This window comes from Ischnura elegans, chromosome X, assembly GCF_921293095.1.
Source record: "Ischnura elegans chromosome X, ioIscEleg1.1, whole genome shotgun sequence".
In the NCBI taxonomy this organism is placed as follows: domain Eukaryota; kingdom Metazoa; phylum Arthropoda; class Insecta; order Odonata; family Coenagrionidae; genus Ischnura; species Ischnura elegans.
This window is the reverse complement of record NC_060259.1, coordinates 80332270-80356340: the sequence shown is the minus strand read 5'-3', so window position 1 is coordinate 80356340 and position 24071 is coordinate 80332270. Positions and strand designations below refer to the sequence as shown.

At 36.9% G+C, this 24071-nt stretch overlaps 1 protein-coding gene across 1 annotated transcript in view; it reads left to right on the top strand.

Moving 5' to 3' along the window:
* Window positions 1–24071, top strand: part of LOC124170588 (long-chain-fatty-acid--CoA ligase 5) — a 193865-nt gene that overhangs the window by 28316 nt on the left and 141478 nt on the right. The window contains exon 2 of the mRNA XM_046549388.1: window positions 16464–16612. Within this exon, the coding sequence (XP_046405344.1) occupies window positions 16464–16612 (149 nt within the window). The remainder of the gene's footprint in view (window positions 1–16463; window positions 16613–24071) is intronic.

The window sequence follows — 24071 nt, the reverse complement described above, 5'->3', positions numbered from 1 at the left end:
ATTTCAACGTCATTCCTCCCACTTTCACTCCAGCTCCCAACTCGTCCCACGCTTCTCTTACCATCTCCTCAGCGTATACGTTAAAAAGCAGCGGCGATAGAGGACAGCCTTGCCTTACACCTCGCCCAATGCTTGCTCACCCAGATTCCTCGCCCGCTACCCTCACTTGCGCAGTCTGGGTCATATAAAGATTACGAATCAGTCGTCTATCCCTCCAATCTACACCTATTCTCTTGAGAATATCCATCAGCTTATCCCAGTTCACCCTATCAAATGCTTTCTCAAAGTCCACGAAACAGGCATATACGTCTTGGTCATATTCTAGGTTCCTCTCGACGAGGGACCTCATTACTGCTATTGCATCACGAGTTGATTTCCCTTTTCTGAAACCAAATTGATCTTCGCCCAAATACTCGTTTTCCCTTGCCTCCATTCGTCTGTTCAATGTCCTCAGTACCACCTTCGCCGCATGCGATATTAGGCTGATAAATCTCCGCATTCCACAGCTTTCTTCTTTTTCGGAAGCGGAATTAAAACCGTCTTCACGAAATCTTCCGGCCAACACCCCTCCTCATAGATGCTGTGAACTAGTTCGAAAAACCTTTTCTTACTATCCTTCCCTAGATTTTTCAGAAGCTCACATGGGATATTGTCAACTCCTACTGCTTTCCTAGCCTTCATATCACGAAGTGCTCTCTCAATTTCCGAATCTAATATCCCCGGCCCAAGATTGTCCTCCTCCACTGCACTTTCATCCTCTAAACTCAATCTCTCCGGCCTGTTTCTTCCGTCATACAGATCCTCCACGTATTCCTTCCATCTACTCTGTACCTCTTCTCGCTCGGTTAGCACTCTCCCATCTTTAGCCTTAATTTTAAACATGGCTTGTCCTCTTTTGCCGCACGATAGCGACTTAACTTTGAGGTACAACGCGCCTACTTCTCCAACCTTCTGGAACTTTTCCATTTCCTCACACTGTACTTTCCACCAAGCCTCCCTTGCCCTCTTAGTTTCACGACGTAATCGATTATTTAGCTCCCTATATATTCTTTTTCCCTCCTCTGTGTCCACGCTCTTCCACTTCCTTCTCTCCTCCATCTCTTTTACCATCGCCTCCGTAACCCAAGGCTTCTTTATCCTTCTGCTGTCAACGTAGCCAATTGACTTCTCCGCCGCATTAGCTATTCCAGTTTTAATATTATCCCATCTTTCCTCAACAGACTTCGTACCTTCAATCTCCCGTACACTGATGTCCACTAGTTCCCGATATTCTCTCCTCATACTCCCCTTCAGTGCTTCTACATTCCATTTCCTCACCCTCTTGCCTTTCATGAGCCTTTTGAATCTTACATTGCATTTCATAAGTACTAAATTGTGGTCTGAATCCGCATCTGCTGCTGGGAAGCTGCGCGAGTTTTTCACACTATTCCTAAACCTCTGTCTTACCATAATGTAGTCTATTTGATATCTGCCTACATCCCCTGGACTTTTCCACGTGTACCTTCGCCCTTTATGATGTTTGAACCACGTGTTTGTGATGAATAATTTGTTTCTCTTGCAAAATTCTGCTACTTTCTCGCCCCTGTCGTTTCGAATTCCTAATCCAAATTCTCCTATTTCGTTTCCATCCCTACCTTCCCCGACTGAAGCGTTCCAGTCCCCCATCACGACCAGATTTTTCTTACCCGGTGTGTCTCTAATTATTTCCTCGAGCTGTTCATACACCTCATCTACTTCTTCCTCCCTATGATTGCTAGTGGGCATGTAAACTTGGACCACCACAAGGTTGGCGGGCCGCGCCTCAATTTCTACCACCAGAATCCTATCGTTTACCTGGTCTATACCTACCACACGCTTACCCATCTTCCCGTTTAATACTAATGCTACCCCTCGCTGGCTTTCTTCCCCTCCACTATATATAACCCTATACCCATCACTCTAATAGTCCCCCCCATCCCTCCACCTCACCTCGCATAATCCTAAGATATCTATTCTCCCTTTATCCATTTCCCTTTTGATATTTTCTAACTTTCCCGCCCTCATCATAGTCCTCACATTCCACGTCCCCACATTTATAGCCGACTTCTTCTTCTCCATCTTCTTGGTCTTCCGTTCTTCTTTCTTCATTGCTGCTGCCGCTGATGGTGATGATGATAAGTCTCTGCAAGGATTTCGCATGCTGGCGACCCCGAGGACCTTGCCGACCTCGCTGCCGTGCCCGACACCCGCCCTTTGCGGACGGGTCCCGGGCGATGAGATTCCGAGGCTCATTTGGTTATACTCCATGTGTTCAGGGAAGAGATAGTTGGTAGGGTTTCCCACTTCCATTCCAACAGTGTTTTTTACGTGGCACCATCACGTGGACTACCTTTCGTCTGGCTCCTACCCTTCGACCTATCTGGCATGGGTGGCCCTACCGGGAATAATTTGGAATTAATCCCGCCAGTGCAGCTCTAGGGGTCATAGGAACGCGCAAGCCTTTCCACCGCGACAAGGTTGTAGCCCAAGGGAAAGGAGTCCAACAAATAGATGATACAATATTCGTCTGCGTAAAAATATCATATTGATATTTTTACGGTTTTTCAACCGAAAAAATTGAAGTTTCTATTTAGATAAAATAACGATTGCTAACCCTGTAACTACCTGAAACGATAAAATAACCTATTATTAACATTCAAACAGTGAATTGGAGTAGAGATAAACTTCATCATTCAATTAAGTTTTATGATTAATTAAAATAAGTGTCGGATATTTGGCTATTTCCTTCATTAAATTGTTTATTTTACCATTTCACGGTCATATTGAATGATTTTCGCACTGATCCAATAGATTTTTCGGTAATATTTGGCATAATAACTTCAGTTCACATTTTGTTTCTATTCATCCTTTATTCAAGACTGAATTAAAATAGAAGAAATATTTACTTAAACTGCACGGACTGATCTGGAAAAATCAAGTTGGAAAAAAAAGTGTAATTATAGTTTTGCCGATTGGAAATTCATACATATAAGAGCTGTTTTTAAACTTCTTTCCAATGAAGAATAACAGTGCGGCGTTGCACAGCGGGCTGAAATTGAAAAAAGTTGGCCAAATCATATATTCGATATATTTATAAGTGGCTTGATGAAATGATCTTTCCCACTACTTTTGTGTAGGCTATATAACATGAATCAAATAACATTTTGCCGACAAATTGAACATGAAAGTTTTAAGAAATTCGCCGAGACCGAAAAAATCCAAAAATCGACTATCCGGATTGAAAAATTGGAGCAATAAGATGAATATGGAATGATTAATGTTTTCAAGAGTAGAAAACTAAAATTTCGTCTCACTTTTACAGAATTATCCTCGACTAAACCTAGCTCTGCACAAATGTTGGCGTCTAACCACCGCGTCGGCGAGTGGACATTTACGCACATAACTTGATAGGAGAGTCGGGGTGGCTAATTGGGGCAGGATTTTTCGTTTGACAATTAAATTTGACAGTTTGTTTTATAATGTGGTACAAAAACTTTGTGAAGCAAAGAGAAAAACATAAAGTTTTCCTCTACACTTTGTAAAAACAGGACAATTTTATTGTTTGATTGAATGTAATAAAAGTTATCATTAATGTTAAAAATTTCACTGCAAATGGATTTTTAAAATGTTAATTTTTATTATTTATTTGTTTGAATTCAGGCATTTTAAACAACGTAAAAGTAGCAAAAAAAACTTCAGTCATTTTTTAAAAAATTTTGACATTTTATAGATTGACACACGTCTCCTGCTTTAAATAAAAAAATACTTATAAATAAAATTATTTCAGTATTGTGGTCAAAAAAATTAATAACTTTTTTATATAATAGTTATTTCCAAATATAAAACTGAAAAAAAAACATTTTGCCTGCTTTTTTTCGATTTCAGCCCACTGTGTCCGCGCGTTCTACGCGTTGTCTGATCTGAAATAGAAGTTTATGAAAATTGCAATTGCTGAAAAGAACATTTTCTTGTCGGAGAGATATACTTTTGTGAAATAAAGTATTATTCCTTTTGTGTTTAAAGCCGCCAATCTGTGCCACCAACATCTTACCATGAACCGTAAATTATAGGAATATTTTTTTCTAACCACACAAATTCCACGAGCTGAAGTAATACTAGGGAAAATTTTTCATCCATATTATACCAGAAATGAATAATTTGCTTATTTAAACACTGTTTATAAAAAATACACGCGTACAGCTTTTACTATTCTGCAGACTTCTGCTGAATAAACGATGTGATCGAGGTAAATTTAAAGTCACGATTCAGCTTGTCGATGTTCAGTTTTACCTTTTTCCTCAATGGGCAATCAAAACGTTTTAACCGATTAAATCCATGATTTAAAAATAATCTCCTCCCGTAAAGCCCTGAGTTTCCCAATAATTCATCATTTTTAATTTTCATAGTGTAATGTCGAAACCTGGGTCGGTTAAGTAAACTTCTGTGGAATATACAAGAGTGTATCTTTAATTATGTTTCCAGTATTTCTTTTCTGATATATTGTATTCTTTGATGGGAATACTCGTAATAGTATGCGATTTTCAGTACTGATATTGTTATATGATGAATTACATGGTTTAGGAGCACCGAAAATTGCATACGTCATCAGGTTGAATATTTTAGACAAATAAATGCATATATATTTGCGTTCATTCCTCAGTGGATAATCTCTTGCAAACTTTAATGATGGATTTCTTTGTAAAAATATTTTTGATTGAACCTCAATCCGTAAGGGTAGTCGAATTTTAAATGGATGATTAATAGTTAATGAAAATAATTATTACAAGAAATTAAGATTTTATCAAGCTGAGATGATTTTAAGATTCGGTTTAAAATTTATTAAAAAATGCTATAACATTTCCTACATACCTGCTTGGTTAGAAAATATAGGTTTTATATAGGTATAACTTATATAAATATAAGTATATACTGTTAATTAATCGGTTGATTTCGCGCAATGCCCTTCAAAACAAATAGCATACCCCCGAATATAACAAAAGAGGATCCTCAAGTTTTCTTCTAAATGTGTTTTCATCCAATGCACATTTAAATTTGTTCACAAAAGTCACCACTCGCGTCGCTGGCGGACAAAGGGATCCAAGTTTCAAGGGTAATAAGGTATAATTAGAGTTTTTAACCGATATTTATATGCGTGGTTATGTAATCTATCCAATGCATAACTTTTGAATACTATACCCGCGGAATTGCAAAGAGTGTACTTCAAAATATTGGAAAAAATTGGGTCGTATTTCACTTATCACTGCTCCGCGGGTATTTTTGAAAACCGATTAAAATGCGACTGAATTGGCAACAGAAATCAGACATCTATGTGATGGGATTGGGCCTCCTCTTTGCAGTCCCCTTGAGCATATCACTGGTTGGCCGTCCTTAGACGGGAGCCGTTTGTCCCTTGTTTTTCTGCAGGTCGAAGACGTAAAGAGAGCGGTTATATATACGTATCGTGGATCGAAAGAAATCCGCGTATGAATGTCATATCCATCAGACCGCTCCGAGCCATCGCTCCGCATTCGCGCTCTGCCCACAACTGACCTCTGCGCATCGCAAGACCTTTGACCCACCACGATCGAGGCTGGAGTGTTTCTCGACTCGACCGCATGAGGCGTGGTGACACAAAGGAAGGGTGGAATCCCGCGATTTCGATTTTTCGATCGAAACGTCATTAGATGACATTTTTTCACTAAAGTATCATTTATGATAATGGGCTTTTATTTATAAAATGGACGCAATTCTGCGGAATGATTCAAGATTCTCTTTATCTCATAATACTGGTTCCGTGTAACTATCACCGGCGTATTTTCCTGGAATGATGCCTGTTAAATGCACTGCGATACTATTTGTGAGGCTCTTTGTTATCAATTACTATTTAATATGTTCTATTTCGGTTCGGATGACTTCTCTGTTTGTTCCATCGTGTAACCCAGTGTATGTTTATTATTGCAATTGATATCACTTCACGGATGCATTTATAGTAAATGTTACTCCCTAAATCATATAATATTTCCTATGCCATCAATTTATGGAATTTTTATATTTGTGTAAGCATACATTACCGAGGTGAATTCTGAATCAGGTTTTCTTTTCCTTTCTCTTAATGGTTCCCGTTGCACCTGCATATTACTATTCAGAATCGGGTTAAATTTTATGCTTAATTTTTTGGGCAAAAGTGTAAAAATTTTATCCAATTTCATGCCATGTAGATACTTGAAGACCTAGTATTCAATTTTGTGGGTGCTCGGGAACCTTTAGTCCACATTCCAACGTTCTGCTCACTATGCCACCAAAGACTGAAGTATTCAACTAAGAATATATTTTATTTTTCCCAAATAATTTCCGCCAGATAGGGTGTCGATGTTAACGCTGCATATACCAATGAAATCAATAAATGTTTTCCCCGCCGTTTAATATCATTTGTGATGCATGGGGCAAACATGTGTCAAGAACAAGAGGATCGAATTCATTCCAGGCACCATATTGAATAAATACCAGACAATGAAGAGCCAAGAAATTTCAATGAATACATAGGATCGCGTCTCAAACTAGCCTATTGCATTATTTTTGAATTCTCAAGTCCTTAATATCAGAATTACGTCAGGTCACGTTGTTTACGCTAGCCGAAGTCGTGAAAAATTTTAATGATTATCTGTATTAATAAGGATCTCTAGTTTTATTTGACTTATGTAGATGAACAATTATTCATTTCGTTAGCATCGGAATGACTTATGATATGCAGAAGTAGAAATAGCCCGAGGCCAATTTGTTTTCAAGTTCTTCAAATGGGAGAATGCATCACTACGCTTCAAACTGAACTGGAGGATACCTGAACATAAGTTGTGGCCTAGAGTTCTTTTCCCGAATAACTTTGTGGAAGGATAGTGCATTCATGTTGATGCAAACGCGAGTTGTGTTCCAAACTAATTTTTTTAAATACCAGAGTTTCGGAAACACATAGGTACTCACTTGCAAGGAATCTTACTTCAATTCCAATCAACCTGAATATATGTAACACAGTGCCATTTTCTAGGTACCACCATTCTTTTTGTTCCTAGGATATGGCACTGAGTGTCCAAAATTTATCGGCTTGGTTAAATGTAATGGATTAGTTCATAAAAATGAGTCCCTTCAACAAGAAAAAAAATCGACTTAAAATCGAAATTTGAAGCATGTACGTGGTGGAAGGGCCCCTTATTAATAATGAGGGACACTTTGTTTCTTCCAAAAGTTTATAAAAATTTCTGTTTCATCACCGGTTTCGGCTGCTACACCATTATTGGTTGTATTAAACTGTTACACATTACACTATATTTGATGATGGTGTAACAGCCAAAACCGGTGATAAAATAAAAATATTTATAAACTTGTGGAAGAAATAAAGTGTCTTTAATTTAAAAAAAACTCGTCTATACGACTTGGAATTTCAGCAATGACATTTTGCGGATTTTAAACTCATCATCATAAATCTTCAATCCGGTGATTGCTTTGAGGCAGCTCTTCTATCCGATCTCGTTTCATCTTACCTTTTCATATTTTCATATTTTTTGGATTTAACTTCTTTAATAACTTGAGCAGTGCAAATCAATCGTCCTGTCCTCTGCCTTTGCTCTTGCCTACATGTCCTTCGACGATGGCCTTCATTTGGCTGTCATCCCTCATGATGTCGCCGATTAAGCTGTCCTGTCTTCTTCTTAGGGTTTTGAGAAGATTTCTCTTTTTCTCTCATTCTCCTCTGCACTTCTTCATTAATATCAAGCGAAAATAGGCTGAAAATATTTGACTAACATCATCACAGAAATAGCATAGGAAATATGCGTAGTAATTTGTTAAAGCCGACTTAGATTGTAGCAACTATGTTTCAAAAAATGGGAATGTTGATAATGGCACTCATTTGCTGAAATCTTGACTTGTCTCTTAAAATTACTCTAGAAATTCAAAAAGCAAAATCTATTAAAAATGACATAATGTTTGAATATCAAGAACGACTCCTTCTTGAGGCAAGCGCTTAGCTCCTCCACTTCATTCATTTCTTTAAAAATTATTGCTTTGATCAGATAACCTTGAAGAAGAGTCTCAACGTCTGTACGATTATCTTTTGAAGAGTATCCATCCAGTATCTATCGTTCACATTCAGATCAGCTAAAATTGATGTTTCACTGATATGACTCAGGCAATTAAGGAAACGCGTGTTACAGCATCCTTTTATCAGTCCTCTTGTCTCTCTTAGACGTTCATGCAAAACATTGGAATGGAGATGGTCCTATCAAGCTGATGGCCTTGGCTATCTCTTCGAGATTTTGTAATGTGTTCAAAGTCAAAAGAAAATCAAAGTCTCATTCACCAATGTCGCATTAATCAGTCCTATCTTTGAAGCATAAATGACTTTCAAAGACGATTAAGTACGCAGGATGTGCCTCAAAATTCCTCTAAAATTGAATGCTCTCGGTAGATAGTGCTCGTGCTATTGAATGAGATCGAAATTTAGCACTGTGTTTGCGTTAAATTAAAAATTATGTCAAATATTTTGAAATTGTAATTCAGTGTTTTCATTCTTTGATTATTCACGATCCGTGAAACTAGATGGCTAGATCAGGGTGGAAAACTAGTCCACGGGAGCATGAAGTACATAGACTGATGAGAGCGCTGAACTATTTGTTGGAACAATCATCAACTTTTAGATGAATACCGAAGTGCAGCAAACGATTACCTTTCCCATAGTGTGTAAATTTATCCTCGGAAAAAATCACAAGCCACAAAATAACGTAGCCAACCCAAATATGTACTTCCTTTTCCTAAGTAATCTCAAACTATCAACGCTGAGGTCAGAATTTAATGTAATATTGCAATTTAACTTATTATTCTTAGAACGATTGAATTAGCTCAAAGATCAGGGATGCCGGAGGAAATGAAATTAATACCCAAAAAACTCTTTTAAATTGAGCCAATAGTTATGACAGGTAGCCATCGGTAGATTACTTAAAGGTGCAAAAACACACTTTTTCACTCTACCTCATCGTAATATAAGGGTATTGTAGCTTAACGTCCCTCGCGATATATAGAGTGCTGTTCGTGAATCTATTCCTGTGCTAAGTTCAAAATAAATTTATGTTAATCGAAGTAAATTTATGCTCTTCTTGTGCTAAGTTCTAAATAAATTTATGCAAATCAAAATAAATGTATGTAAGCTCACTGTTCCCAGTATCGAGCATGGCATTGCATTATCTGGAGATTATACTGAAAAGGTGTTCCTTCGGTAGTATCATTCATAGCAGTAACGCACCCATAAGGGGCAGAGTTATGAATCCTCAGAGCCAAAATGTATCCGACCGAGGTCTCATTAAAGTTCTCCATAGATTATGCTGAATAATTAATTTTAAAAGTGAAATATTATGTGAATTAATTTTTATAGTGGGTATTTAACTATTTATTATTTTTATATATGATACAGAATGTGCACCATTTAGTTTTATTTGGTAAAGTTTTTACACTACTTATCAATAGTATTCCTTTATATTGTAATGGTCATTATAAATGCCTTTCTGAGTGCATCATATTCATTGGAATTCTTCCAACGCCTTGTATGGTTGCACTCTTAAAAAGCGAATAAAACCTTGTGCTAATTTATAAAATAAGATTAAAGTGATTCTAACTTTAATGTTGAGGGTCAAAAATGATGTGATGTATACATGATGCCGGAATAACAATCAATTTTATGCAGTTAAATAATTGAGCTCGTGAAAACTCTATAAGGATCCAATATGATACTTCTCTCAGTTTATACATGAACCAAGACCTTCATTTTTAAATACACTACAATCGATAAACCTTATTATAAAAAGTTTTTTTCTATGATGGAAGTGGAGCCAGAGCAGAGGTTTAGTTGAGGCTTAGTTTCGATAGAGAAGGAATTAATGGAAAAATACGAATTACAATGCACAGATCAAATGGAAAACTTACGTTAACATAAAGTTTTTTGTCAGAAAGGAGGATAGTGAAGAGCTATGTCAAACCAATCTACTGATTGACCAATGATGGTAATCATATGCATAGCCAAATATCCCGATCGGCTCAACGAAGTACTTCCGCTCCTTCAATGATGCTTTATGAAGAGGTAATAAACTAAGGTTAATTTTTTCGATGCAGTCACGTAAAAATGAAAATCGTATATACAGAACTCACCGAAGCTGTATTCAATATAATTTTTTTCTTTATTGTTTTTATTCTGTATTATAGTTTAATCTTTAAATACGGTATCATATGACAGCGTGAATAGATTATAAAATCTATGAACTTGTGATATTCCATTAATTTATGTTCAGCTTTCGTGCGTTTACGTCTGATGTCTTGATGTGGCATCATGGTCATGCATCAAAAATTTATCCACTTAGAAAGCTTTGCTGAAGATGTCTCCTTTAATATTCTGGTAGGAGACAGTTGAGATTATTTCTTACGTTCCAGTGGGAACGGAAAACCGCGTGACATTGGTCGCAAACTTGCAGGGAAAGAAAAAAGTACTTTTTTGGCTTGTCCTTGTTGCGCTTAAGGGGAAAAATGATCGATTATGATTAGTTTTTTTATGACGCGATTGCTGAAGAATGATGATGAAAAGTTGACGATAAAAGAGCCGCTCATTATGGTAACGATAGCCGCTTATATTGTAGAGGACTCGGTGATCTTTGCATTGCCCGTCAGATGGCCTGCGGGCACCTGTCAATGGGAGTAGGCCAAGGACTAAATCTTCCTTTCACTCTCTTTAAGGAGAACATCTCAGAACATTTTGGGCTGGAAGAATTGAGGAGGCACTCCTTCTTTTCTTTTATCGTTCCGAAAATACCCTTCCTTCATATTAAGTTTTTCCTTTTTGGGAGATTGTCTTTCGAATATTTAGGCCGAAGGGAAGAAAATATGCCGTGTTAAAAATAAAGGTATGTGATTCATTCGCTACTGCTGATTTCATATTATTTCCTCTGCGCCTCTTTCAAACGTTTTGTTTTCTATTGATATCATTTATTGTTTTACCACAATATTAATTCCAAACTTTTAGCTTTGACGCGGAACATTATCATTTTAATTGTTTGAAAATAACAATGAGGCCTAATTAGTTTGTGACATTGAAAATGTTCAGTGGTAAGAATAAATTCATTTAGGTGACTAATCCTTTTTGTTGATACTGAGCAATTGAAAAAAAGGTTCCTTTAATAACTTAGTTGTCTTGCTGTAAATAGTGAACCAAAATTTCCTTGGGTAAGCCCCATCCGATTTTTGCAAATTATCCTCTTTATACTTCTTCCATGGTAGAAAATATCAAGCTTGCGTTACTGTTATTAGTGAAACGAAGGTACCATTGGTAAAACCTGAATCATGCCTTCCTTTTTTTCCGTTCTTCAGAAAGATAGCTGCAGCGATTGGTTTTAAGGGATCAAAATAGTGATCAATCGACCAATCATTTTCTGTAACACATGGTTGTTCCCACCATCTCTTCTTCCATCGCTCAGTCCGTATTTGCAACTATCACTTAATTGAAAGCCAAGCATGGCTTTACAATTACTCTTAACCCTTTCTAACCCAGAGCTGCTTCCGGGAGAAATTAAATTTCAAGACTTCTAGTTTTTAAAAATGTGTAAATTTTCTAATCAAACATAATTACCGTTGCAGCTATATATTTGGCCATTAAACTTTGCGGCACAAAAGAAAACGTAGTTTAAACCCTTCCTAAACATAACTGAAAATATGTAAATGTTTGATGCTACTTAGAAGCAACATTGGGTTATAATGGTAAAAAGGCGTGTGTTTTGATATACTGAAGGACGGTACAAGCTGTGGTTTCAGCGATGGAAAAAGAGACATGCCGAGTGATGATAAAGGTATATATATTGAACTACGAGGGCTACACAAAGCAAGGAACGTTTTCGTTTGCCATCACTATGCGCCCGCCAGTCGCGTATATCTTGGTATGGTATTTCGAGGAAGGACCGACAGTTGAGGTCATTTGCGCCATGAGGGCAGGGTAGGTAAGGAAGGGTGGAGAGAAACCCGGCGTCGGCATTAGCCTGCTCTTAACGAAAGTCGCCAAGGGGACCACGGCTTAACGTCCCATCCGACGGACGGAGTGTTGCGATTGAAATGTCCTCCACACAACATTCAAGCAGGGATCGGGCAATCTCTGAAAATTCTATGCCTCCGCCGGGATTCGAACCCGAGCCCACCGGGTGGGAAGCCAACACTAGCCACCACACCAACCCGATCCCCGTATATATCTTGGTGTCCGTGTGCTTGGCACATATGTCAGCGTCCAGCCGTGACAACGGGAACGTCTCCGCACTGCCCGTTTTTTCGATACACAAATGGAAAATGAGCTCTGCAATTGAACATCCCGCCAGTTGCGGGGTGCGGTAAGCGATGCGTTTTTTATTCGCCAAAAACTTCAAAAGCCCATTGAAAATTATTGTCATGTATATGAAGTGTACGGAGAAAATGTAATGAATGAAAGTTCTATCCGGAAATGTTGCATTATGTTTAAAAATGGCCGAACTAACGTTCACAACTAAGAGAAGAGCGGACGTCCGAGAGCTGTGACTGACGAGCTGGTCACTAAAGTTGATGAAATGGTTTGTGAAAACAGCCGTTTCATAATAATGGAGTTTTTGCTTTGTTTCTCACAAGATTCAAGGATTTCCTTGATTGAAATTGCCACGCAAAGACTTGGCTACAACAAATTTTGTGCAAGATGGATGCCGAAAATGGATGGATGGCGGCAAAATTCTATGATGAAGGAATTTCAAAGCTTGTCCACCGATATGATAAGTGTCCCAATTGGTCTGGTGGTTATTTATAAAGGTAGTATTTTGCCGCTCTTTCAGATGCATGTAATAAAATCTCTTTACTATCCTTAGTTTTTTCTTTATTCAAAAACGTTCCTTACTTTGTGAATAACCCTCGTATATATAAAAAAACTGTCTAAAATATAAACTAATTTTATCATTCTTATGGATCGAAAAAAAGATTTTGATTCAGGCTTTAACAATGAAACCTCCGCTTCACCAATAACAGTAAGACAAGTTTGGTATTTTTCTACCTCCCTCACGAAGCCCTATCGAATCTACTCTATAAAAAAACTAACTTCTACCCGCTTCTTCCATGTTAGAATAAAATTAAAGCATCTTGGTGGCAATGCCCCTTTCCCTTATTAAAAAAAATGTTTTATTTCTGCTAAATTTATCCATGCGAGTGAATGGGTGTGAAGAGCAGGGGTCGGTTGTTGGGGTGCGGTGCTGGGCCCTTGACCCTGAGTGTTTTGGGATCGCCTCTCGACCGTACGTTTAGAGCACGTCGGCTATTGATCTATAAGGATTTTTTGTTCCAAAATACACACAGTGAGTAACACATCTTGTAAGCTCCTTTCGGAAAACGCTAAGATAGATTAAAGAAGCTACGCAAATCTTCAAACAAAAAAAGCAAGTAACGTAGCACATAGCAGTCCGTGTGTAGATTTTTCCATTCTTTCTTAACCTGAATCGTCACTTGGAAAAGTTTCATCATATGCCTCAGGATAATATCAGCAAATTTAAGTAAAAGTATACATAATATGGGAGACGATACCACACCAAAGGGTACGAGCTGCCCATTTCTTCATCAAAACTTTTATTTTCCTTCCACGTTGGGTTTATTTAAAAAATATAAATTTCTATACTCATGAAAAGTATAGGTGCTGAAATGCTTTCCATTTCAAGATCTATACAATTAGTTTTCCATATATCCTCAGATTATTAATAACCTTAACCTCATCAAATATTAGCGCAAGGTTTTATTTTTGGAAAAAATATGATATTAACCTGTCAGTTTTTCCTTTGTTTTCGTAACTGGCGAAAAACTTATTAGGAGCAACGAAATCCGAGTCTTAATCCTCATCTTCCTCTCGTTATCTCAATGGTGGCAATCATCTTAGCAGTTGCTATTACCCTAGATATAAAAAAGTCGAATACCATGGCAATGTACTTCATACTACTACTATTCTATAGCACTATGTCGCATTGCGTTGAAATGCCATTCCATATTTTCCTCACCTACTTGTATAAAGTTCTTCATTCATTATTTTTACCACTCATTCTAGCTTAATTAGAGGTATATCAGGTGAAAGAACTAGGACTGTTGAATTTACTGTTTGCTGGTGAATTCCAATGAAATAATTTTATGCAGAAGTGAAGGCTGTGGTTATTTAAATTTAACTTGGGTTTTTGGTGAGTGGTGGAAAATATAATATTTTTCCACCAGCTTTACAGTAAATGCGTGTTATGACTTGTGTTTAGGGATGGTCGGATCGGATACCTCGGATCCAAATATCCGCGGATATTGCCCTTCATTGGATACATCGCATCCAAAGTCGCGGAAGACATCGGATCTGGATCCGAAATTTTAAATAATAGCTTCAGTGAATTCAACGCCCCATGAGTGTGGAAAGAGTTCCAATTCTCTCTTCAAATGTGCCGTCGCATGCGATTCTTGTCGTGCGCCACTGGTGTGTGGTTTATCCGAAGATTTTTCCGATTTTCATTTCCAAACCCAAGTTTAGGTCCTGAGCATGTAAATATGTTAAAAAAACAGCTTGGAAGCCAATAAAAATTATTTTTACTTAATAAAAATTATAAAATGTGTATGAAAGTCTAAAAAGCATTCCTTTGATTGTACGTACCCAAAATAAACTTGAATAATTACTTCGTTTAATTGCAGAAATTTGAAAATGCATTTGGATCCGAAAATATCCGAACCGAAAGATCCGGCTCCGAAAATCAAGGATCCGATCCACATCCGGGTCCGAAAAAAATCCTGGATCCGTCCATCCCTACTTATGTTAAAAGTTATTTATCTTCCATCATAAGTAGGTAGGTGAAAATACGTAAATGATGGGTTTATTCAGCATAATTACTTTAATGATCGATTCAATTTTCTTTAAAAAATTAATAGATTTAGACTTTTGACTACATACGAGTTGTTTAACTGGTCATAAATTGGTTTTCCTGCCATTCTATCGACTTTTATTGGACCGTCACTTTTTTGGCATACAAAAATTCGAACTCATAGTATCAAATCCGAAGGTGTCAGTTCATTATAATGGCTCTGCCTTCTCCTTTCGAGGGTGACTCTTTTAAATTGTAATTTTTATGGGATGAATCGCGCTCTTCATTTGGCCTTTTAAAGTTTGAATTCCAGGAAGCTGAATTTCATAAGAAGTTGTGAGATATCGAAGGTGGTGGTCCAGACTACCCTAAGATTCTAACCCAGCCTTACAGCTACGATATTACACTCATCGAGAGAGTGTCGAATGTATATGGGCTCGTTCACTGATATTACCCCACAAAAAACGAAATGAACCAAGACTAGGGGATTAAATATTAGGAACCACTATGTTTAAAAGATACGTCTTTTACAATGGAGAAGCCTTCACATTTTGGGACTTCCCAATGAAAGAGGAATGAGAGGAAAGAGGAGAAATATAGTAAATCGGAGGCTTATCTATAAATGATGTTATTATTTCCCATATTTTTAATGCATACTTCGATTATTCGTCTCACACTTACATACTTTTATCCACATGCACGTGTTTAAATATTACTCGCTAACATATCCGTCCTTAAAACACAATAGACGTGGCGTGAAACTCAATGAAACCTCACTTGAGTATACCTAACCTATTTTAAGCTACCAGTAGCCATGAGGTGAACAGTCACATCAATGAAAATAATCGTTAAAATTCAAAAACCTCTACAAAAAACCATTTTTAGCTATGTAGCTACTTTGTTGTTCATTTGATGTTAACGGATTCAAGTAGGTATATTCAGCAGAATTGACGTCGATTTTTGTACCTGCTCATCTATATACCGATATCTTACAATCTTTCCACTGACTTTATTTTCGCACGTCGCGTTTCGTATGTAAAACAAAATTTTCAAGTGCTTTCAGTACAGACAAGCTCTTCCTTGAATATGCTCTACAGCTGAAGGAGAGGGAGTTTGAGGAAAGATGATGATGGTTGAGTTTTGGGGAGCGGGAATATTGAACGTTGTAGGAGAAGATGTATCTTTTTAGGGTATCCGGAGAGGAAAGGGGGGTTTTAAAAAAAATATATTTTAAGTAAATTTTTTCCAAAATTTACTTAAAATATATTTTTAATAAAGCACTAAATTGTCTAGCACTTGACACGAGTAATGAACTCTATTCCGGTAATAATGTGGGGTCAAACATTATTTTTTATCCCAAATATTGGGACATCTGTGAATATTCTACTATTATTGCTTTCATTGCTTGATTTTCCATCTTATTTATGGTTATTGGTTCGAGCTTTCATATATCCAAAGTAAGTCCTTTCACTATCTTTGATCGACTGTATGTTGTGGCCTACATTCCCATAATATGTGGAATTTTTGTCTTGTTTTCAGTGGAGGATGTCGACAGCTACATGGGCTATGTGGCGGCCGGGGCTGTGGTCCTCACCGGCATAGCCGGAGCGTCTGTCTACTACGCGGCCAACCGTCCCGTCCCCGAAAAGCCCCTAGTCGACTTAGACTGCCAGGCATACCTCCAGCCGGTAAGAACCTTCATCTCTACAAACATAGATACATATTCCACGGCTATTGCAATAAAGGGTTCACCTGCCTGCCTTTGGAAGTGTTATAACCATGAATATTACAAAAGAGGGTCATTAAGTTGGCCTCTAAATGTGTTGTCACCCACGGCATCATTTAATTGGGTTTACTAAAGTCGCCACTCTTGCTTCTGACGGACAAATTGATCCGAGTTTCACGGGGAAATATGGTATAATTAGGGGTATTAACCGAAATTAAAACACATTATTATGTGTTCTATTAAATTCATTACTTTTCAATGCTATTCCTCACAATGGCAAACATTGTACTCCAAAATATTAGAAAAAATTGATATCATTACACTCATTGCGGGCATTTTTGAAACAGAACAAAATGCAACCGGAGTGGCAACAGAAACTAGCCTTCTATGGAATGGAATTGGGACTCTTCTATGCAGTCCCCTTGGTTGTCACCGACCACCCATTTCAATTGGCTTGCAAAAGTCTCCAATTGCGTCTCTGACGGATAGAACGATTCGAATGTCAAGATGATATATGCTTTAATTAGAACTGTGTAATATTTCAAAGTCTGCCGCGTGAACGGCGGTGAAATATAAATGAATTGCAATGAGAAAATATTCCCGTGGACCGGGAATGGAACCACGAACCTGCGGCTTTCCTAGATACTGAGCAGACCATTACGTCAACGAGGTTCCTGAATTCCAATGGCTGTATTATTAGAGCTGTTGACAGAATTTTATATAACACATTACTTATCAATGTCATGACTTTTCAACGCTATTTCTCACGATATTACGCATAATATAGTCAATATTGAGAACAAATGGATGACTTGCGAAATCATTTTCGGCTTGATTTAGTGGAGGTTCGATATATCCAAGAAAAAACTTCAAATGGTAATTTCTACACTTCAACGTAACACTCAAATACCGACAAAGGTTTCAACATATTATATAGTTTTCAAGTTTTTTTTTTCAAATTATAATTTGACAAGGTTTTTTTTATTTAAATTCTAACTTAAAAACGACATGATATATTGAAACCATGGCTGATAGTTGCGTGTTGCATTAAAGTTTGGAAATTGCTATTTGAAGTTTTTATCGTGGATTTAGCATTGAAATTGATCTCTCTCACCTCATTGCTGTGCTGCGGAGATTTTCGAAAAATCCATTAAAACGAGCCCATAATGGCGAAAAAAATGAAGCTTCAGCGGGACGTACTGGTGTATAAGAGAGTATGGTATGTATGCACATGAAGAGCATGAGTAAATAAGCACAATAGTATAAATTATTTATGTTGAAGTGTAGGTATATGCATATGGAAAGTATTTGTTTGGTCCTCAAGTCCACTGAATAGCAATAATCAGCAAATTTCCAATGCTTTCTGATCTTAAATTCAGTTACTCACTTCGACTTGATCTTAAGGTAAGTTAAATAATGAATTTGTCGTTGATTTTGAGAAGAAATTTATAATTCGTGATATCGATCGTTGGCTGCTGAGACCCAGGAGTGCACGCGATATCTTGGAGGTACGGCTACTATTTCTATACTGCGTACACAGCAGAGATTGTAATATATTTATGCGTAAAATTTCCATCTATCCATCATTTTCGCTATATTCATTTCCACTCTAGAAAGGCCCATGAGGGGCTCAGAATTGAACTCTGGCAAAAAACTTTCGGAAATCGTCTTTTGCTTAAACTATTATCCGACCTGGGCAATGCTTTTAGATATATGTTGTATTTCTCTTGGAACCAGATTACATACTTAGCTCAAGGTATTAACCTGTTTTCCCCCCACCGTAGCCATAATGCTACATCATAACATTCGGAGCATATGAGGCTTTTGACGAAAATCCGCACTCCTCATTGATGTAAAATTGTCACTATGTGTTTTTGAAGCTTGCTGTAACTTTTTAAATTATGTTAAGTTAATTATTGAAGCCGGTCGAAATGAGCCCTCTGACCGAAAGAAAATTGAAATTTAATATGGACGCCCACCGTCTAGTCATCATCATTATTCAACATCATCATCATCATTAGTCAACAATCCTAAGACTGGTTTGACGCAGCTCTCCATTCCGCTCTCCTTTCCACTAGCCTTCTCATAGCAACACATTTCTTCTCTTTTACATCCTTTATTACATGTCCTTTGTAACTCATCCGTGGCGCTCCCTTGATCTTCTTCCCTTCCATCCGTCCTTCTACGATTGTTTTCATTAGGCCATTATGCCTCATAATGTGGCCAACTAAGATGTCCCGTCTTCAGCTAAAGGTTATTAGAAGAATTCTCTTTTCTTCCATTATTCTCAGCACTTCCTTATTGCTTTCTCGTTCGATCCATTTCGTCTTCATCATTCTTCGGTAGCACCACATTTCGAATGCTTCCACTCTTGACTTCTTTGCTGCTGTCAACGTCCAAGCCTCGCATCCATAGAGAAACATACTTCTCATGTAACATTTGATGAATTTTTTCCTTACTTATTTGCGATAGTTTCATAAGAAGTTAACAGGAAATGGCATTGTACAGATTATATTAGCATTCCGTAATCCTAAAATTAGCCCTGAAGATTCGTCCTTTCTATCGATGTCACTGGTAGAAATTGAACAATATTAAATTCTGACTTCATTAGCAATCAGTGTACCTATATAGCTAAAGGTTATTCTTAAGAAACAAGTTTACGTATAATAGTCAACGGGTCGTACATGCGGATGACCAACTGTGGGAAATTGCGACTTCGATCACCGCTTGTTTTTTCATATTTTTTACTTCAATTATACTGTTCTAGATTCGTAAAATAAGCATGTGTTCCAATGCTATGCATAAAATTTTATACTAAAGAATATAATTATCAATATTCTAATGAAATTTTTCAATAATGTGGATTATAGAAAGTCAACCATGGCCACCACTATTTTTATTTCATTGATACTGTACGAGATTCATAAAATTACGTATTCCCAACAATATAATTTTCAGAGCAGTGGCGCAGCGAGGGGGGGTTTGGGGGATAAACCCCCCCCAGAGCTCAGAAATTTTAAAAAGTTATATCCATTTTACTTAATTGGATCAATATTACTTACAGAATAGTGTAAATATTAATAAAGTATCCCTCCGAAAGCCGTAAAACTCGCCATTTTGAACCCTTTATCTTGAAAATTTTCTAAAGGAGTTCCACCGCACCTCCCGCTTACCCTGGCGGGTATTCCACAGCCCCAGGCACCCCAGTATTAGTTGTGCCTAAACCAACTGTGGACCCTTGACCCTTGGAGGACCAAGGGAGGGCTAAAAAATGTCCACCTTTTTATTTTTTCAATATTTTAAGTACTCATTCACCCAATACATATTTATAACTTCGTTATATTGTCAAATATAGGTTTAAAAAGATAAATTCATCTTGATGTATATGGAAAATTTTGTTCACACAACGTTATGAGAGCGTAAATACGCGGTGGACACAAAGTAACCCTCCCTTGGTCCAACCTGTGACATATTTTTCGACCGAATGGAATCGTGCAATGGGACAAATAGTTTTGTTTGGCATTATAATTTATAACTTAATTAGTCTATATTAACTATTAACGTTTATTTTAATTCAACAATAGGCTCCATATTGCATTTATGTATTTAAACTATAGGATGTAATTACTTTGATTTCATTTCACGAATTTCTACTTTACATAGTTTCAATTATTATTCTATTCTAAGAAATCAGAATTCGTAAAAATAGTTTTCAATGTATTTATCTTACATATTGATTAATTTTCTTTAAACATTTTGAACTGCATGTTTAAATAATTACTCTCTGTTTCTATTCACTTTGCTTACTCTTATAGACTCTGCTTGGCAGAATTATAAACTGATACATTATATCGAAAAAAATCTTCTGAATACCCTTCTGAAATTTTGAATATTGAAGCCATTCCCTCTATAATACTTTCACAAAAGTTTTTCACTGTATTTATTTTATTCATTCATGAACTGGAAATGGCGCAAAGAGCTCTATCCAGCCATTCATGAAGCATCTTTTACAAAATGAATTTTTGCATACCCCGGAAACACTTTCGTTACATATCTAATTAGACTCGCAAGAATTCGAAGTATTTTACCTTCATGTCAAACTGGAATGCCATTGATGCGAAAATATGAGTGCAACAAGAACTAGCCCACTTTCTTACCGTGATATTAGTGTTTTTAAATTTATGACACACCGGCTAATTTACTCAATACCTTCACCCTCACCCTCAGCTGCTGCGTGATTTGAACTCTCGCCATTCAAGATGCAATCTGTATACAATATAATGCAATTTATACAATCAGGATACAATCCCAAAATTACCTATCATACGGTGAGCATTTACGATGCATGGCATGCTGTCTGCAAATCTCCTGTGAAATTTTGGTCCTCATGTTGACATCCTGAGCTACTATGCGGTGGCTTTTGAGTGAAAGGGTTTATATCTTTGAAAAGCTTTCCTATCTGTTTATCTTCTTGACTGAGAGTGACGTGTAATGAGAATTGGAAATTACAACTGACACAGAATAATTCAGTAATGAAGAATTGAGTGAAACTGTAGTCCATGTTAGTGAAATCAGTTCAAATAATGAAGTCAGGCAGGTGAAGGAAATTACTTTTGTAGGAAAAAAGGCAGCTAGGAAGATATCGAGTACGTTGCAAAAATGGCAAGGAAAAACCTGAGTGATCCTCCTCGCGTGACTAGGCTAACCATTCAAAATATATTGCGGAAAAAGCAATGTTTACTACCGGCTTTTAAGGATAAGGATATGCGCAAGTCATTTGAAAAAATTTCAACCCTGAAATTCTTGACATGATTTTACGGCATACAAATGAAGAAGCAGAACGAACTCGAAGTCTAAAAATGATACGGTAGAACTAAAATCCTTCGTAGGAGTTTTGATATTGTTTGGTGCAAACGGTGATAGCAAGTTCGAATTGCATGATTGGTGGTTACAGAGATTTTGAAGGTCCTCTTATATTGCTGCGGAGAGTTGAAACTGATATAAGGAACTATTGCCTTATTTGATGAAAAGTGTACTCGGGGAAAGACAAAGATGAGAAGACAAAGTTGCGCTTATTTTTCGGTATCCCAAATGGTCAATGCGATATCACCCAAATATTACATTTGTGAACCCGATATGTTAGTTGATGAAATGTTATCATTGTTTAGGGGAAGGTGTAGATTTACAGTATTCATGAAGCGATAACCAGGGTAGTATGGGATACTTATAAGAATGTTCATTAACTGTTAAGAGAGGTATGTGCTCAACATGGAAATTATTGCCTCAGAAAATAATGAACCATGAACAAGCAGAGGTTCAAATGAAATAGTGAACGCCTGGTGATCCCAATCAATAATTCCGGGGGAAATGTGTCAATGGGTAGATACTATAATTCTGTGGAGCCAGTAGAAGAACTTGATGGATTGAATATGGTTGGAACTATGCAGAGTAACAGAAAACTTATCCCTGAACAATCGAAGGGAACAGCTAGTCAGAAGATTTTTTCAAGTTTATTTGAATTTACAGACCCGAGATCTGGGAGTCCACCGGTGACTCTTATCATTCATCACCAAAGAGAAGCCTAAGAAAAATATCGTTTCTATATCCATACAGCATATAGAAATCTATACATATCCGATATAAATGTCAGTAATTGTTTCAAAAATAAATGTGACGTAAATTTGCTCTACTACAACACCAAAGAAGGAGTTGATGTTATTGACCAGATGCTATGCAAGTATTCCACCAAAAGATCTACAAGAAGTTGGCCAATCTGTCTTCTTTGCACTAATCGACATTGCTGCCCTAAATTGATTCTCTCTTTTTATACTCATTTTCCTCAGTAAAATATCAAAAAAATTAAAAGGAGACATCATTTAGGCATATTTGTTGGGCCTTGAACTTGTGCGGCCACAATACAGTATTAGTTGTAAAAGACAATGGGTTTACAGAACCACATTTTATTGATGATGGAAGGGGTCGCGGATAGAAAAATACAGCCGTCATATGTTGCTGTCAAAGTAATTGGCACAGGAAGTTTCCATGCGTGCAGCAACGCACTCACATCAAAAAGAGAAAAAACAAACAAATTATAAAAAACTATGATTATATGTACTTACTATATGTAACAGTTATATTTGCGGTAAACATGGCATAAACACTAACGTATACAATACAGACAATAATGCTGCCTTATTAGAAGATTCGAGTTGATTATTCATTATAATGAATATCACTATAGTGATTGCTAATGTTAATAATTTTATAACTTATCGGAATGATATGGTTATTGATAAATAAACACTACGAACAATATAGAACATAATTTTTTTTTAAATTAGGAGACGTATATGATTTATCATGTTTTTTTAAATAAGGTAACTGAAAACGGAGAGGAAAATTTTAGGTTTATTTTGAATAATTATAAAATTGTTGTCCTGGAGTACGGTTGCTGAAAATTGACTTAAATTTGAAGTACTATGCTTTATTGTTATTTTAGATGCACATTAATTGGTGATTTAGAAACTTAATTTTCAAATAAGGGCATGAAACCCGGAACCTCTGTGAAGAAGTTTTATCATAATTTCGTTTATGATTAGTTTAAAAATATTTGAAAATTTCAGTATTTTTATTGCGATTTTATGACTTTCAGCTGTATAAACAACTTTTAAAATGTTTTAACAACATAAAAAAACAATTGTTGAAGATATATTCTGTTTCATGATTAGTTGAAACGAAAAAATATAAGTGGACATTTTTTGACCCTCCCTTGGTCCGCGGTGTAACCGGAAAAAGGTTGCTCCTTTAAGGGTTAATTCCCAGCGGTGCCCCTGTTTCAGAATGCCAATGAAAAATTTTTATGGTGAGCGTGATGTAAAGTCAACCATGACTTCGATCAACTGACTTATGCGGCATTTTAGAACTTTTTCCGTCTTGACATGATGTTACTTCTAGAGTGAAAAAGACAATAATGATTATTTCTCATGGGTATTATGCAAAACTGTAGGTGCCGAGAACTTTTGATATATCCTTCTTCTTGATGATTCTTTTGCTTTTAATTCTTGGACGCTTCGACTGGAAGAAATATGCATGCTATAGATCTGTCACAGGTCAGCCGTTTCCTATTATTTGCTAGGAAATAAAACCCTAATCAATGGCACACTGAGCCAACAATTTTACACTAGATTGCATGTCCGTTTCCATGAGGTGGTATAAATAGGACACATGGTGGAAATCTTGAACGAATGGACTCATGGAGGAAGCCATCATGAACATTAAACGACTATTATTTGTTGATTTTACTTCTCTGTGAGCCCTTGTGGCAAGGCTAACATTAGTCTGGACTTGGTGATTTAAAATAACCCTGCGCTAAGTAACGTGATTTTTGTATCCCACTGATTTTATTTGCTCTCCTATCCGTT